The 15,632-nt window shown below is 46.6% G+C and overlaps 1 protein-coding gene across 3 annotated transcripts in view; it reads right to left on the bottom strand.

The window, feature by feature from the left end:
* The window catches only part of LOC139279011 (protein LSM14 homolog A-like), a 79,564-nt gene extending 73,946 nt beyond the window's left edge, over positions 1 to 5,618 (bottom strand). For all 3 annotated transcript variants that reach the window (XM_070898327.1, XM_070898328.1, XM_070898326.1), the window contains exon 1: positions 5,348 to 5,618. In XM_070898327.1, the coding sequence (XP_070754428.1) occupies positions 5,348 to 5,468 (121 nt within the window). In that variant the 5' untranslated portion in view covers positions 5,469 to 5,618. The remainder of the gene's footprint in view (positions 1 to 5,347) is intronic.
* Positions 5,619 to 15,632: the final 10,014 nt, after the last annotated feature.

Genomic DNA, 15,632 nt, shown 5'->3' on the forward strand with positions numbered 1-15,632 from the left:
GGTTAGGAGACCAAAACTGTACACAATACTCCAGGTGTGGCCTCACCAATGCCCTGTACAACTGTAGCAACACCTCCCTGCCCCTGTACTCAAATCCCCTCGCTATGAAGGCCAACATACCATTTGCTTTCTTAACCGCCTGCTATACCTGCATGCCAACCTTCAATGACTGATGTACCACGACACCCAGGTCTCTTTGCACCTCCCCTTTTCCTAATCGGTCACCAGATAATAGTCTGTCTCTCTGTTTTTACCACCAAAGTGGATAACCTCACATTTATCCACATTATACTTCATCTGCCATGCATTTGCCCACTCACCTAACCTATCCAAGTCGCTCTGCAGCCTCATAGCATCCTCCTCGCAGCTCACACTGCCACCTAACTTAGTGTCATCCGCAAATTTGGAGATACTACATTTAATCCCCTCGTCTAAATCATTAATGTACAGGTGTAAACAGCTGGGGCCCCAGCACAGAACCTTGCGGTACCCCACTAGTCACCGCCTGCCATTCTGAAAAGTACCCATTTACTCCTATCTTTGCTTCCTGTCTGACAACCAGTTCTCAGTCCATGTCAGCACACTACCCCCAATCCCATGTGCTTTAACTTTGCACATTAATCTCTTGTGTGGGACCTTGTCGAAAGCCTTCTGAAAGTCCAAATATAACACATCAACTGGTTCTCCCTTGTCCACTCTACTGGAAACATCCTCAAAAAATTCTAGAAGATTTGTCAAGCATGATTTCCCTTTCACAAATCCATGTTGACTTGGACCAATCATGTCACCTCTTTCCAAATGCGCTGCTTTGACATCCTTAATAAATGATTCCATCATCTTACCCACGACCGATGTCAGGCTGACCGGTCTATAATTCCCTGTTTTCTCTCTCCCTCCTTTTTTAAAAAGTGGGGTTACATTGGCTACCCTCCACTCGATAGGAACTGATCCAGAGTCAATGGAATGTTGGAAAATGACTGTCAATGCATCCGCTATTTCCTCCTTAAGTACTCTGGGATGCAGTCCATCAGACCCTGGGGATTTATCGGCCTTCGATCCCATTAATTTCCCCAACACAATTTCACGACTCATAAGGATTTCCCTCAGTTCCTCCTCCTTACTAAACCCTCTGACCCCTCTTATATCCGGAAGGTTGTTAGTGTCCTCCTTAGTGAATACCGAACCAAAGTACTTGTTCAATTGGTCTGCCATTTCTTTGTTCCCTGTTATGACTTCCCCTGATTCTGACTGCAGGGCACCTACGTTTGTCTTTACTAACCTTTTTCTCTTTACATATCTATAGAAACTTTTGCAATCCGTCTTAATGTTCCCTGCAAGCTTCTTCTCGTACTTCATTTTCCCTGCCCTAATCAAACCCTTTGTCCTCCTCTGCTGAGTTCTAAATTTCTCCCAGGCTCCGGGTTCGCTGCTATTTCTGGCCAATTTGTATGCCACTTCCTTGGCTTTAATACTATCCCTGATTTCCCTTGATGGCCACGGTTGATCCACCTTCCCTTTTTTATTCTTACGACAGACAGGAATGTACAATTGTTGTAGTTCATCCATGCGGTCTCTAAATGTCTGCCATTGCCCATCCACAGTCAACCCCTTAAGTATCATTCGCCAATCAATCCCAGCCAATTCACGCCTCATATCTTCAAAGTTACCCTTCTTTAAGTTCTGGACCATGGTCTCTGAATTAACTGTTTCATTCTCCATCCTAATGCAGAATTCCACCATATTATGGTCACTCTTCCCCAAAGGGCCTCGCACAACAGTATTGCTAATTATTCTCTAAGCTGCTGCTTACAAATACACCACATCATCATAGGCAGTCCCTCAAAATCGAGGAAGACTTGCTTCCATTCAAAGGTGAGTTCTCAGGTGACTGAACAGGCCAATACGAGAACCAGTGTCCCTGCCACAGGTGGGACAGACAATGGTTGAAGGAAAGGTTTGGTGAGGAGTCTGGTTTGCCGCATGCTCCTTCCGCTTGGTTTCTGCATGCTCTCAGCGATGAGACTCGAGGTGCTCGGCGCCCTCCCGGATGCTCTTTCTCCACTTAGGGCGGTCTTTGGCCAGGGACTCCCAGGTGTCGGTGGGGATGTTGCACTTTATCAGGGAGGCTTTGAAGGTGTCCTTGAAACCTTACCTCCGCCCACCTGGGACTCGCTTGTCGTGTAGGAGTTCCAAGTAAGCACTTGCTTTGAGAGTCTTGTGTCGGGCATGCGGACAATGTGGCCTGCCCAACGGAGCTGGTCAAGTGTGGTCAGTGCTTCGATACACCACAAACATAAGACTGGTTCTTATTCTAAAATCAGGAAATTTAGTCCATACACTGTACAGAGTGAAGACACTTCCTGCTGACTGGCTACACAATACTCAAAAGGCACAGCCAGACAGAGAGAATACAGCTTCCTCATCTCAGCCAAGGTTATGTGAGGACAGTGATCAGAGGGAGTTTCCTTTCACCTTCCCCATCCCCCCGACAAAAAAGGCCAGGTCTGAAATTATTGTATTTATATAAACGCATTTAACGTAGTAAAACATCCCAAGGCTCTTCACTAGAGCGTTATAAAACAGAATTTGATACCAAGCCACAAAGAGATATTGGGGCAGGTTGCCAAAAGCTTGGTCAAAGACGTAGGTTTTAAGGAGCGTCTTAAATGAGGAGAGAGGGGGAAGAGGTTTAGGGAGGGAATTCCAGAGCTTAGCACCGTGGCAGCTGAAGGCACGGCCGCCAATGGTGGAGCGATTAAAATATCAGGGATGCTCAAAAGACCAGAATTAGAACACAGAGATCTCGGGCGGTTGTGGGGCTGGAGAAGGTTACAGAGATAGGGAGGAGCGAGGCCATGGTAGGATTTGAAAAAGAGAATTCAAAAAAAAAATCAAGGCATTGTTTAACCAGGAGCCAATGTAGTTAAGCGAGCACAGGGATGTTGAGTTAGGGCACAGGCAGCCAAGTTTTGGACCGTCTCAAGTTTACGGAGGCTAGAACGCGGGAGGTCAGCCAGGAATGCGTTGAAATAGACAAGTCTAGAGGTAACAAAGGCATAGATGAGGGTTCCTGCAGCAGATGAGGCAGGGAAATAGGCAGTGATAGTGGCAATATGTGGTCAAATATGACACCAAAGTTGTGAACAGTCTGATTCAGGCTCAGACAGTTGCCAGGGAGAGAGATGGAGTCAGTTACTTTGGAACCAACAGCAGTCCAACATCTTAAATGAAACTTTGCAAAAAGTAAACCACAAAAATAACAGGACGTTGTCAGGCATGCTGGTTTAAGTAAAGTGAAACTGCCGTGAGGTATATTATTCAAGTTTTCAAAGTGAAGTTTACCAGGGAATCTACAAGAGGCCTGCAAGTTCAGACCCATGTCTGCTTGCATCTGGAAACATCTGCACCACTAGTACAGGGTCAGGATTCTGTATTTACTGACTTCCCAATGCACTATTTGTCTTTAATTTAATATATACACACACATTCTCTGCAATGACAGCACTGTTTGCCACTGGGGCAGCTGACACCATCTTATAGGTGTTGGGACAAGGTATACCTCAGGATTGTCGATATTAGCAAGTCCAGACACAAAAGGCAGACCAGACAGATTATGGAAGGTTTTGATAGGATAGATGTGAATTAGATTTTTTCCCACTTGTGGGAGAGTTCAAAACTTGCCATCATAAATACAAGATAGTCACTAATAAATCCAGTAAGGAATTCAGGAGAGACATTACCCAGATAGTGGCAAGAATGTACAGCTCGCTACCACATGGGAGTAATTGAGGTGAATGGTATGGATGCATTTAAAGGGAAGCTGGATAAACACAAGAGGGAGAAAGGAGTAGAAGGATATGCTGATAAGGCAAGATGTAGCAGAGAGGGAAGCAGCTCATGTGGAACATAAACACTGGCATAGACTAGTTGGGCCAAATGGCCTGTTTCTGCACTTTTAAACTCATAAAAGTTTTTTTTTGAAACTGATTGCTTTACAATATGGAGGGCACTCCCTTACAAATATGGACACACTGCCAGGGACTCGCCAATCTCCAATTCCAAAAAGACTGTTAGGTACCCAAAGTAAAACCAACAGCGCAGAGTACACGTTATAAGCACAATCGTTTACGAGCAAATCAACAAACACAGAAGTCTCTATTTTAGGGGCCATAGTATGAAGACATGTCACAGCTTCGCTAGTCTACTGTAAGCTGGTCACTACTGAACTAAACCCTATCATCATAAAGACAGCTGGCTATTTCACCAAAGGAATTAGACACACACAGTGCACAATAATTGCATTGGTCCATTATTATACTTCAGGCTTAACTCTTTTTTTCAAAACCACTCCCCCTTTCAATTAAAAACATTTTCTGAAATGAAAGTGCCTTCACAAGCCAATTGAATATATTCTTCACAAATTAAGCTAAAATTTAATTGTTTTAGATATTGCTCCTCTTAAGAAAACAAAAGGGGGAAGTGGAGAAAGCAACTTGCCAATAACCCCACACACAAAAAACAACTCGAGATCCAAAAAAACTAGAAGTAGCAGGTTTACAACTTCAAAGTAATACAGACACAACCAACTATAAATAGCACTTTGGGGCATTTTTCTACATTAAAATCACTAGGATAAATGCAACTTGCTGTAAATTCTCAGCATTCTCAAGGTTTAAGCACAGAAATTTGTAATTTTTTTTTTAAAAAGCCACTGCAAAAGCAGTTGCAAAATTGAAATAAAAAGGAAAAGAATCCCAAAGTGGGACAATGAATTGCAGAGAGCAAGGGTGCATTTGATTTTTTTTTCAAACAAATCGGATAGATTGAGAAGACGTGCATTTTTTTTTTTAAAAACTGATGACTTACACAATGAAAGAAAAAGTAAAGCAAGATAAGTTATTTGTGTGATGTGTCTCCCAGGTTGTCTCCAAACCCACTCAACCCACCCCTCCTTTATATCACATCCACTCATTAAAAAAAGAAAGAAAGTGGATATTCTATTTGCAAAAGTCGCATCCATTTTTATAAGAAGACAGAAGAGGAAAAAAAAACTAATTAAAGCTCCAGATTGAAATAAAATGAAACGCAGTGGGAAGAGAACAGAAGCTCTTGTTGACAAGCCCCGCCATTTTAAATAGATTATAAAGTATATATTAGTGTATTTTTTTTTTAAATAGGACAAACGGACCGAGAGAAATAAAATAACAAAAATCAGCCTCTCTCTCTTGACTTTCTGCAGCAGGAATATTGAAAGGTGAGGGGATTAGATGAGACGGGAGTTACTGAGATGAGGCAGGGGAAGGGCCGTGATTGTAGGCCCAAGCGCCTCCCGCTCTGCGCCATTTACCTTTGGCTAAAGCGACGGTGGAGTTCTCGGTGTCGATGGTGTACAGAATCCCTTCGTATCGGATCTCCGCCTTGGAGATGAGGCTGATTTTGCTCCCGATGTAAGGAGTGCCGCCGCTCATGGTGCTCGCTGTGTGATGCCCGACCCTCGGCGAGCTGGCGGAGGCCACGGATGGACACGGATTGTCTCGGCGTCTCTCGGCTCCCGGCTCTGTGACGTTGGCTCAGCCAGCAGCCAACATGGCTGCCTTCATATTCCAGCGGCCCGGCCCTTCCCCTCCCCCCCCCACCACACCACCACTTTCTTTCTTTCTCACCCTTCCTCCTCCTTCCACAACCACACCACTCAACACATCCAAACAATAATAAAAACACACAACAGGCATCTGGGGAAATCCCATCCCCAAACTCTCCAACATTAACCAGAATTTCATTGCTCACAAAGTTAACTTTTTTTTTTACATAAATCTGATTTTTGCCTGTCAAAGTTATGAGGAAAGCAGCAATAAGGTGCAAAGTGATTTCACAATTTAATTTGGGGAATTGCCTTTTTATCTCCACATGACTTAATTTTATTTTTAACGAAAAGGACTCTTTTTTTTTTCCCCAAAGAAACTTCAGACACAAAATGGCCATCTGAATCTAAATAATATCTTGGATTTATGCACAATTTAGAATTTTCCTCTGCAATACCATCTGAATTTCCAAAATGCATAACCTTTAGAAAAAAAATATTTATCTTAGACTAACCCTCTAACACAAGTCATGGGAACAGGAGTGGACCATTCAGCCCCTCGAGTCTGATCTGCCATTCAATGAAATCATGGCTGATCTACAACCTAACTCCAGTCGCCTTTGGCCCATATACCCATTTGGCTTATATACATACGCCTTTGGTTAGCTGTGGCTCAGTGGGTAGTGCACTCGCCTTTGAGTCAGAAGGTTGCTATAACTGTATAAGGTATTGGTGAGGCCACACCTAGAGTACTGCATACAGTTTTGGTCTCCGTATTTAATGAAGGATCGACTTGCAATGGAGGCTGTTCAGAGAAGGTTCACTCGGTTGATTCCGGAGATGAGGGGGTTGACATATGAGAAAGGTTGAATAGGTTGGGCCTCTACTCATTGGAATTCAGAAGAATGAGAGGTGATTTTATCGAAATGTATAAGATTATGAGGGGGCTTGACAAGGTGGATGCAGAGAGGATGTTTCCACTGATGGGGGAAACTAAAACTAGAGGGCATGATCTTAGAATAAGGGGCCGTCCATTTAAAACTGACATGAGGAGGAATTTCTTCTCTCAGAGGGTTGTAAATCTGTGGAATTCTCTGCCCCAGAGAGCTGTGGAGGCTGGGTCATTGAGTATATTTAAGGTGGAGATAGACAGATTTTTGAATGATAAGGGAGTAAAGGGTTATGGGGAGCAGGCAGGGAAGTGAAGTTGAGTCCATGATCAGATCAGCCATGATCTTATTAAATGGCGGAGCATGCTCGAGGGGCCAAATGGCCTATTCCTGCTCCTATTTCTTATGTTTTTATGTACTCTATCTGTTCCCCTTAATATCTTGATAACTTTGATCAAATTACCCCTTAACCTTCTAAATTTCAGGGAATACAACCCGAGTTTGTGTAATCTCTCTTCACAATTTAACCCTTGGAGTCCAGGTATCATTCTGGTAAACCTACGCTGCACTCCCTCCAAGGCCAATATATCCTTCTTAAGGTGTAGTGCCCTGAACTGCTCACAGTGCTCCAGGTGATCTAAAAGCCCTGGCTTCGTATAGTTGAAGCATGACTTTTACCCCCTTGTATTTTAGTCTTTTTGATATAAAGGCCAGCATTCCATCAGCCTTTTTGATACTTTTCTGTACCTGATCATGACATTTTAATGATCTATGGACCTGGATCCCTAAGTCGCTTCCGACCCCCGTTGTTTTTAGCTTCTCACCATTAAGAAAGTACCCTGTTCTATTTTTTTTAGGTCCAAAGTGGATAACCTCACATTTGCTAAAATCCATTTCCCACAGTTTTGCCCATTCACTTCATCTATCAATATCCCTTTGTAATTTTAAGCTTCCCTCTACGCTGTCTATACTACCGCCTTTCTTTGTGTCATCAGCAAATTTGGATATGTGGCTTTCTATTCTGTCATCGAAGTTGCGAATAAATACAGTGAATAGTTGAGGCCCCAACACAACTCATGCTTGGTTCAAGCTTGTCAGAAAACTTGGTAAGCGAGTAGTCAAGAAGATACCAGGTGAGGTGGCACCTCCAGAAAGCATAAGGCAAGGTTGCAGCAGTTGCAGTGGAGCTGTGTCCGCTGTTCTCTAAATTTCTCTAGCTTTTTGATTGACTGGAAATGAGGAGTTTGAGAGGGATATAAGATAGTTGAGAGTATAGAAAATGTTTTTTTTATTATTTGTTCACGGGATGTGGGCGTCACTGGCAAGGCCGGCATTTATTCCACATCACTAATTGCCCCTTGAGAAGGTGGTGGTGAGCCGCCATCTTGAACCGCTGCAGTCCGTGTGGTGAAGGTGCTCCCACAGTGCTGTTAGGGAGGGAGTTCCAGGATTGTGACCCAGCGACGATGAAGGAACGGACGATATATTTCCAAGTCGGGATGGTGTGTGACTGGGAGGGGAACGTGGAGGTGGTGGTGTTCCCATGCGCCTGCTGCCCTTGTCCTTCTAGGTGGTAGAGGTCGCGGGTTTGGGAGGTGCTGCCGAAGAAGCCTTGGCGAGTTGCTGCAGTGCATCTTGTAGATGGTGCACACTGCAGCCACGGTGCGCCGGTGGTGGAGGGAGTGAAACTGAGATGAGGAAGAATTTCTTCTCTCAGAGGGTTGTTAATCTGGGGAATTCTCTGCCCCAGAGAGCTGTGGAGGCTGGGTCATTGAATATATTTAAGGTGGAGATCGACAGATTTTTAAGCGATAAGGGAATAAAGGGTTATGGGGAGCTGGCAGGGAAGTGGCGCTGAGTCCATGATCAGATCAGCCATGATCTTATTAAATGGCGGAGCAGGCTCGAGGGGCCTAATGGCTGACTCCTGTTCCTTTGAAGCAGGCAACCCAGGAGAACTATTCCTTGTCTGTGGATTTGCACATGCAGGATACCACGGCTGTCGTGGGTTGCCGCTAATCAGCGTTCCTGGTCCTTGCATGTTGCTCTGACATTGGGAATGTCGCTTCCCTGCCGCCCTGATGACATTGAAAGAGGCAGGATGAGGCCCACTGCTTGATGTTCCACCAACTCCACCTTCACTATGGTCAACTTGAAGTATGCCGGAACAAAGTAAACGCTGTTAAGTGAGACTTGAGCACAAATTCTAGGCTGACGCTCTCAGTGCAGAATTATGGGAGCACTGTCGGAGGTGCCGTCTTGCAGATGAGATGTTAAACCGAGGCCCCGTCTGCCTTCGTAGGAGGACGTAAAAAATCCCATGGCGCTATTTCTAAGAAGAGCAGGGGAGTTTTCCCCAATATTTATCCCTCAACCAACATCACTAAAACAGATTATCTGGTCATTATTCCATTGCTGTTTGTGGGAGCTTGCTGTGCATAAATTGGCTGTCGCGTTTTCTACATTACAACAGTGACTACACTTAAAAAAGTACTTAATTGGTTGTAAAAAAAGAAAGACATACACTTCTATCGCACCTTTCACGACCACCAGGCGTCCTCAAGCACTTTACAGCCAATGAAGTACTTTTTGAAGTGTAGTCACTGATGTAATGTGGGAATCGTGGCAGCCAATTTGCGCACAGCTAACAAAGAGCCATGTTATAATGACCTGATAATCTATTTGAGTGATGTTAATTGCGGGATAAATATCGGCCAGGACACCGGGGAGAGCTCCCCTGCTCTTCTTCAAATAGTGTCGTAGGATCTTTTACACTCAACTTAGAGAGCAGACGGGGCCTGGTTTTAATGTCTCATCCAAAAGATGACATCTCCGTCAATGCGCGCTCCCTCAGTACTGCCCCTCCGACAGTGCGGTGCTCCCTCAGTACTGCCCCTCCGACAGTGCGGCGCTCCCTCAGTACTGCCCCTCCGACAGTGCGGTGCTCCCTCAGTACTGACCCTCCGACAGTGTGGCGCTCCCTCAGTACTGCCCCTCCGACAGTGCAGCGCTCCCTCAGTACTGCACCTCCGACAGTGTGGTGCTCCCTCAGTACTGACCCTCCGATAGTGTGGCACTCCCTCAGTACTGCCCCTCCGACAGTGCGGCGCTCCCTCAGTACCGCCCCTCCGACAGTGCGACGCTCCCTCAATACTGTCTCTCCGACTGTGCAGCACTCCCTCAGTACTGCCCCTCCGACAGTGCGGCACTCCCTCAGTACTGCCCCTCCGACAGTGCGGCGCTCCCTCAGTACTGCACTGGAGTGTCAGTCTAGATTTTTGTGTTCTGGAGGAGCCTTGGGATGTCCTGAGGTCATGAAAGGCACTATATACATGCGTGTCTATTGTTTTACGTTTTACTACATTGAGAAGGCTTTGGCTTTAATGCCAATTTCCTAACAGTAGTTGACTGCAGAAAGAAAGCAAGGTGAGGAAGAAATCACAACCATTTTGTTTTATTGGATTCTTTGGCCATCAATGCCGTTCTTGTCACGTATCTTACATTATTATATATAACTGTATCCTAACATGCTATACATGACTGTAATAAGATATGACCTGTAACCACCAGCATACCTTACCACCAGGGGTGCACTTGCAAGAGACAGGTATATAAGGACAGGTCTCAGGCAAGTGCAGCATTCCAGAGCTGTGAAATAAAGGTGCAGGTCCAGAGTGACCTTGACTGCACTACATGCCTCGTGTGAATCTGTACTGAGGGGACAGGACTTTACAATGGCGACGAGTTACGGGATTACAGAATCCACAGAATGGCGAACAACGGATCAGATGAAAAGTACAATGCGGGAGACAATTGGGAGGACTTTATAGAAAGGCTCCAGCAAAGGTTTGTAACCAAAGACTGGTTAGGTGACGATAAGGCAGACAAGAGAAGAGCCCATCTCTTGACCAGCTGTGGCTCGAAAACATACGCTTTAATGAAGGATCTGTTGGCACCCGAGAAACCAGCAAGCAAGTCGTTTGAAGAATTGAGCACACTGCTAAGAGACACCTGAAGCCAGTGAGCAGCCTACACATGGCCAGACACAGGTTCTACATCTACAGACGCTGTGTGGGCCAGAGCATACCCGACTTCGTGGCGGAACTTCGGAGGTTGGCTGGTTTATGTGAGTTTTCCGATGAACTGAGGAGAGAAATGCTGAGAGACTTTTTCATTGAAGGAATAGGCCACGCAGACATATTCCGAAAGCTCATAGAGACCAAGAACCTGACCTTAGAGGCAGCAGCACTGGTTGCACAGACATTCTTGGTAGGGGAAGAAGAAACGAGGTTGATTTACAATGCAGGTATGACAACTAACAAAATATCGGAAGAAGAAGTTCACAGCACTAAACAAGCTGCTACCCCCACACACAGACAAAACCGGGAGAACAGGCTCTCGACAGCAGGCAGAAGCCATCAAGGGCCACAGGAACGGCCGTTCACACCTCATCAACCCACAATGCGAGCAATCAACTACAAACTGAGAGAAACTCAAGAGAGATCAGCCAGACGCAGCTCATTCTTTGGGAACTCTTTGAACAATGGAACAGGTCTGTGCTGGAGGTGTGGGGGTGGGCACTCGTCAAGGGGATGTCAATTTCAGCAGGCTGTTTGCAGAAATTGTGAATATACAGGGCATTTGGCCCGCATGTGCAAAAAAACAGCAGCTCGACTGGTATACAAATCGGATGGGTCTGAAAGCGGACCAGAAGATGGTGGGGACAATACCCGGGACACCGGTGTACAGCGGGTCAACACGATCAATGGCCGCTGCTCCTACAACAGGATGCCTCCTATAATGATCAACAGGATATCTGTCAACATGGAGCTGGATACGGGAGCGAGTGAATCTCTCATGGGCGCTCAACAATTTGAACAACTGTGGCCGCATAAAAGAGACAGACCAAAACTCACAAGGGTCGACACCACACTAAGGACCTATACCAAAGAAATCGTACCAGTCCTCGGCAGCGCCATGCTCTCTGTCACACACAAAGGGACAGTGAACCAACTTCCCCTATGGATTGTCCCCGGAGACCCCCCAGCACTGCTGGGGAGAAGCTGGCTGGCAAAACTAAACTGGAAATGGGATGATGTCCATGCCATGTCATGAGAGGAACAGACCTCCTGCTCAACAGTTATAAAGCGATTTGAACATCTCTTTCAGCCAGGTGTGAACACTTTCAAAGGGGCCAAAGTCAAAATCTACATCACACAGGATGCTAGACCGGTCCATCACAAGGCCAGAGCTGTATCCTATGTGATAAGGGAAAAGATTGAACATGAACGAGACAGGCTTCTGCGGGAAGGCATTATATCACCTGTGGAATTTAGTGACTGGGCAAGTCCCATCATCCCAGTCATGAAGCCTGATGGATCCGTACGAATCTGTGGGGACTACAAATCTACCATAAACAGAGTCTCCCTGCAGGACCAATACCCGCTGCCCAGAGCAGAGGACTTATTTGCCACATTGGCTGGAGGTAAACTTTTCTCAAAATTAGACCTCACATCTGCGTATATGACACAAGAATTGACCGAGGAATCCAAGCTAGTCACCACCATCAACACACATCGAGGCCTTTTCATGTACAATCGATGCCCATTCGGCATCAGGTCGGCAGCTGCCATATTCCAGCACAACATGGAGAGTCTGCTCAAGTCCATCCCGGGGACGGTTGTATTTCAAGACGACATACTTATCACAGGCAGGGACGCCGACTCCCATCTCCGTAATTTGGAGGAAGTACTAAAGCGGTTGAATCGGGTAGGCCTATGAGTCAAGAAATCCAAGTGCCTGTTTCTCGCACCCGAGGTTGAATTTTTGGGCAGAAGGATTGCCGCTGATGGAATCCGCCCAACAGAGTCCAAAACAGAAACAATTCGCCTGGCACCCAGGCCCCGGAATGTCTCAGAACTGCGCGCCTTTCTCGGGCTACTCAATTACTTTAGGAACTTTATGCAGAACTTAAGCACGCTGCTGGAGCCTCTCCACGTGCTACTCAGGAAGGGGTGCGATTGGTTTTGGGGTGACGCCCAGGAACGCGTCTTCAATAAGGCACGCAACCTTGTGTTCCAACAGTGTTTTGACTTTCTTTGACCCAGGTAAAAAGTTAGTTCTCACATGCGATGCGTCAGTGTATGGGGTCGGGTGCGTTTTGGAACATGTCAATAGTGCGGGCAAATTACAACCCATAGCTTATGGGTTTCACTTTCGCGGGCGGAGCGCGGGTACGGAATGGTAGAGAAGGAGGCGCTCGCGTGCGTGTATGGTGTCAAAAAGATGCACCAATACCTTTTCGGGGCCAAGTTCGCGTTAGAAACCGACCACAAGCCCCTCACCTCCCTCCTATCCGAGAGCAAGACAATAAACGGCAACGCCTCGGCGCGAATTCAACGGTGGGCATCATGCTGGCGTCCTACGACTACACAATAAGGCACAGACCAGGCACAGACAACTGTGCCGACACACTCAGCAGGCTACCCCTGGCGACCACGGAAGGGTCTGACGAACAGGACTGTGAGATAGTCATGGCAATCAATACCTTTGAGTCCACAGGGTCGCCCATGAAGGCTCGCCAAATCAGAGCCTGGACGGCCAGCGACCCCACGTTATCCTTAGTGAAAAGATGTGTCCTAACCGGTGACTGGGCAGAGGCTCGCGATGCCTGCCCCGAGGAATTAAAACCCTTTCACAGGCGCATGCATGAGCTATCACTACAAGCAGACTGCCTGATGTGGGGCAGCCGAGTAGTCATGCCTCTGCGAGGCAGAGAGGCATTTGTCTGGGAGCTCTACCGCGAGCACCCAGGGATCGTTCTCATGAAGGCCATAGCCAGATCCCACGTCTGGTGGCCTGGTATTGACTCGGACTTGGAGCTCTGCGTCCGAAGGTGCACCATTTGTGCCCAACTCAGCAATGCCCCCAGGGAGGCTCCACTGAGCCCCTGGCCCTGGCCTACCAAACCGTGGTCGCGGGTGCACGTAGACTATGCGGGCCCATTCATGGGCAAAATGTTTCTCGTAGTTGTAGATGCATTTTCAAAGTGGATCGAATGCACCATTTTAAACTCGAGCACAACCTCCATCACTGTGGAGAGCCTCGCAACCATGTTTGCAACGCACGGAATCCCTGACACATTGGTCAGTGACAATGGTCCGTGCTTCACCAGTGCAGAATTCCAAGACTTTATAATTGACCACGGCATAAATCACGTCAAGACGGCACCGTTCAAGCCGGTCTCCAACAGCCAGGCGGAGAGAGCAGTGCAAATCATTAAACAAGGCATGCTTAAAATCCAAGGTCCCACGCTGCAGGGTCACCTGTCGCGACTGCTGCTGGCAAACAGATCTCGTCCGCACTCACTGACTGGGATCCCCCCACGCAACTGTTGATGAAAAGGACTTTAAAAACAAGGCTCTCATTAATCGTCCCAGACATGCACGAAATCGTTGAGGCAAAGCGCCGTAAGCTGACTGAATACCATGACAGAAATTTGAGGGGGAGATGGAATGAAATGGGGGACAAAGTGCTTGTGCTAAACTATGGCAGGGGTCCCAAATGGCTTGCAGGGACAGTAACGGGCAAGGAAGGAAACAGGCTACTGGTAGTACAAATGGACAATGGCAAAACCTGCCGGAGGCATGTAGACCAAGTCAAAAGCAGATTTACCAACAACACTGCGGAACCAGAGGCAGACTACAATGTGGAACTCGCACCACACCTGGTGGACAGACAGAGGGAACAACCTGAGGAAAGGGCAATCCCAACAGACAGCCCAGGGGAGTCAACAACAATCACACCAATCGAAACAGACAGCCCAGGCGAGATACCAGCAACCACACCCAAAGAAAAACAGACACCAAGGCAAACAACTGAACCACAACTCAGACGCTCCACGCGAGAGCGTAGACCACCTGAGAGACTGAACCTATAAAGACAATAAGACCTTGGGGGAGGATGATGTCATGTATCTTACATTATTATACATATTGTATCCTAACATGCTATACATGACTGTAATAAGATATGACCTGTAACCACCAGCATACCTTACCATTAGGGGTGCACTTGCAAGAGACAGGTATATAAGGACAGGTCTCAGGCAAGTGCAGCATTCCAGAGCTGTGAAATAAAGGTGCAGGTCCAGAGTGACCTTGACTTCACTACATGCCTCATGTGAATCTATACTGAGGGGACAGGACTTTACAGTTCTTGAGCGGCCTGCTCGAAGGTGGAAGAAGCTGCCTGTTGACCAGTCTCCCTTCAGTTCTCCTTCCGCTCCAAAGTCTGAAATCCCAAAACCTGAAGGGCCCAAATTCTTTTACATAAGAACATAAGAAATAGGAGCAGGAGTAGGCCATATGGCCCCTCAAGGCTGCTCCGCCATTTTATAAGATCATGGCTGATCTGATCATGGACTCAGGTCCACTTCCCTGCCCACTCTCCAAAACAACTTATCCCCTTATCATTTAAGAAACTGTCTCACTCTCTCTTAAATATATTCAATGTCCCAGCTTCCACATCTCTCCGAGGCAGCGAATTCCACAGATTTACAACCCTCTGAGAGACAAAATTTCTCCTCATCTCAGGTTTAAATGGGCGGCCCCTATTTTAAGATTATGCCCTCTAGTTCTAGTCTCCCCCATCAGTGGAAACATCCTCTCTGCATCCACCTTGTCAAGCCCTCTCATAATCTTATACGTATCGATAAGATCACCTCTCATTCTTCTGAATTCCAATGAGTGGAGGCCCAACCTACTCAACTTTTCCTCATAAGTCAACCCCCTCATTCCCGAAATCAACCTAGTGAACCTTCTCTGAACTGCCTCCAAAGCAAGTATATCCTTTTGTAAATATGGAAACCAAAACTGCACGCAGTATTTTAGGTGTGGCCTCACCAATACCCTGTATAACTGTAGCAAGACTTCCCTGTTTTTATACTCCATCCCCTTTGCAATAAAGGCCAAGATACCATTGGTCTTCCTGATCACTTGCTGTACCTGCATACTAACCTTTTGTGTTTCATGTACAAGTACCCCCAGGTCCCGCTGTACTGCAGAACTTTGCAATCTTTCTCCATTTAAATAATAACCTGTTCTTTCATTTTTTTCTGACAAAGTGCATACCTCACACTTTCCAACATTATACTCCCATCT

This window comes from Pristiophorus japonicus, chromosome 13 (genome assembly GCF_044704955.1).
Source record: "Pristiophorus japonicus isolate sPriJap1 chromosome 13, sPriJap1.hap1, whole genome shotgun sequence".
NCBI lineage: Eukaryota > Metazoa > Chordata > Chondrichthyes > Pristiophoridae > Pristiophorus > Pristiophorus japonicus.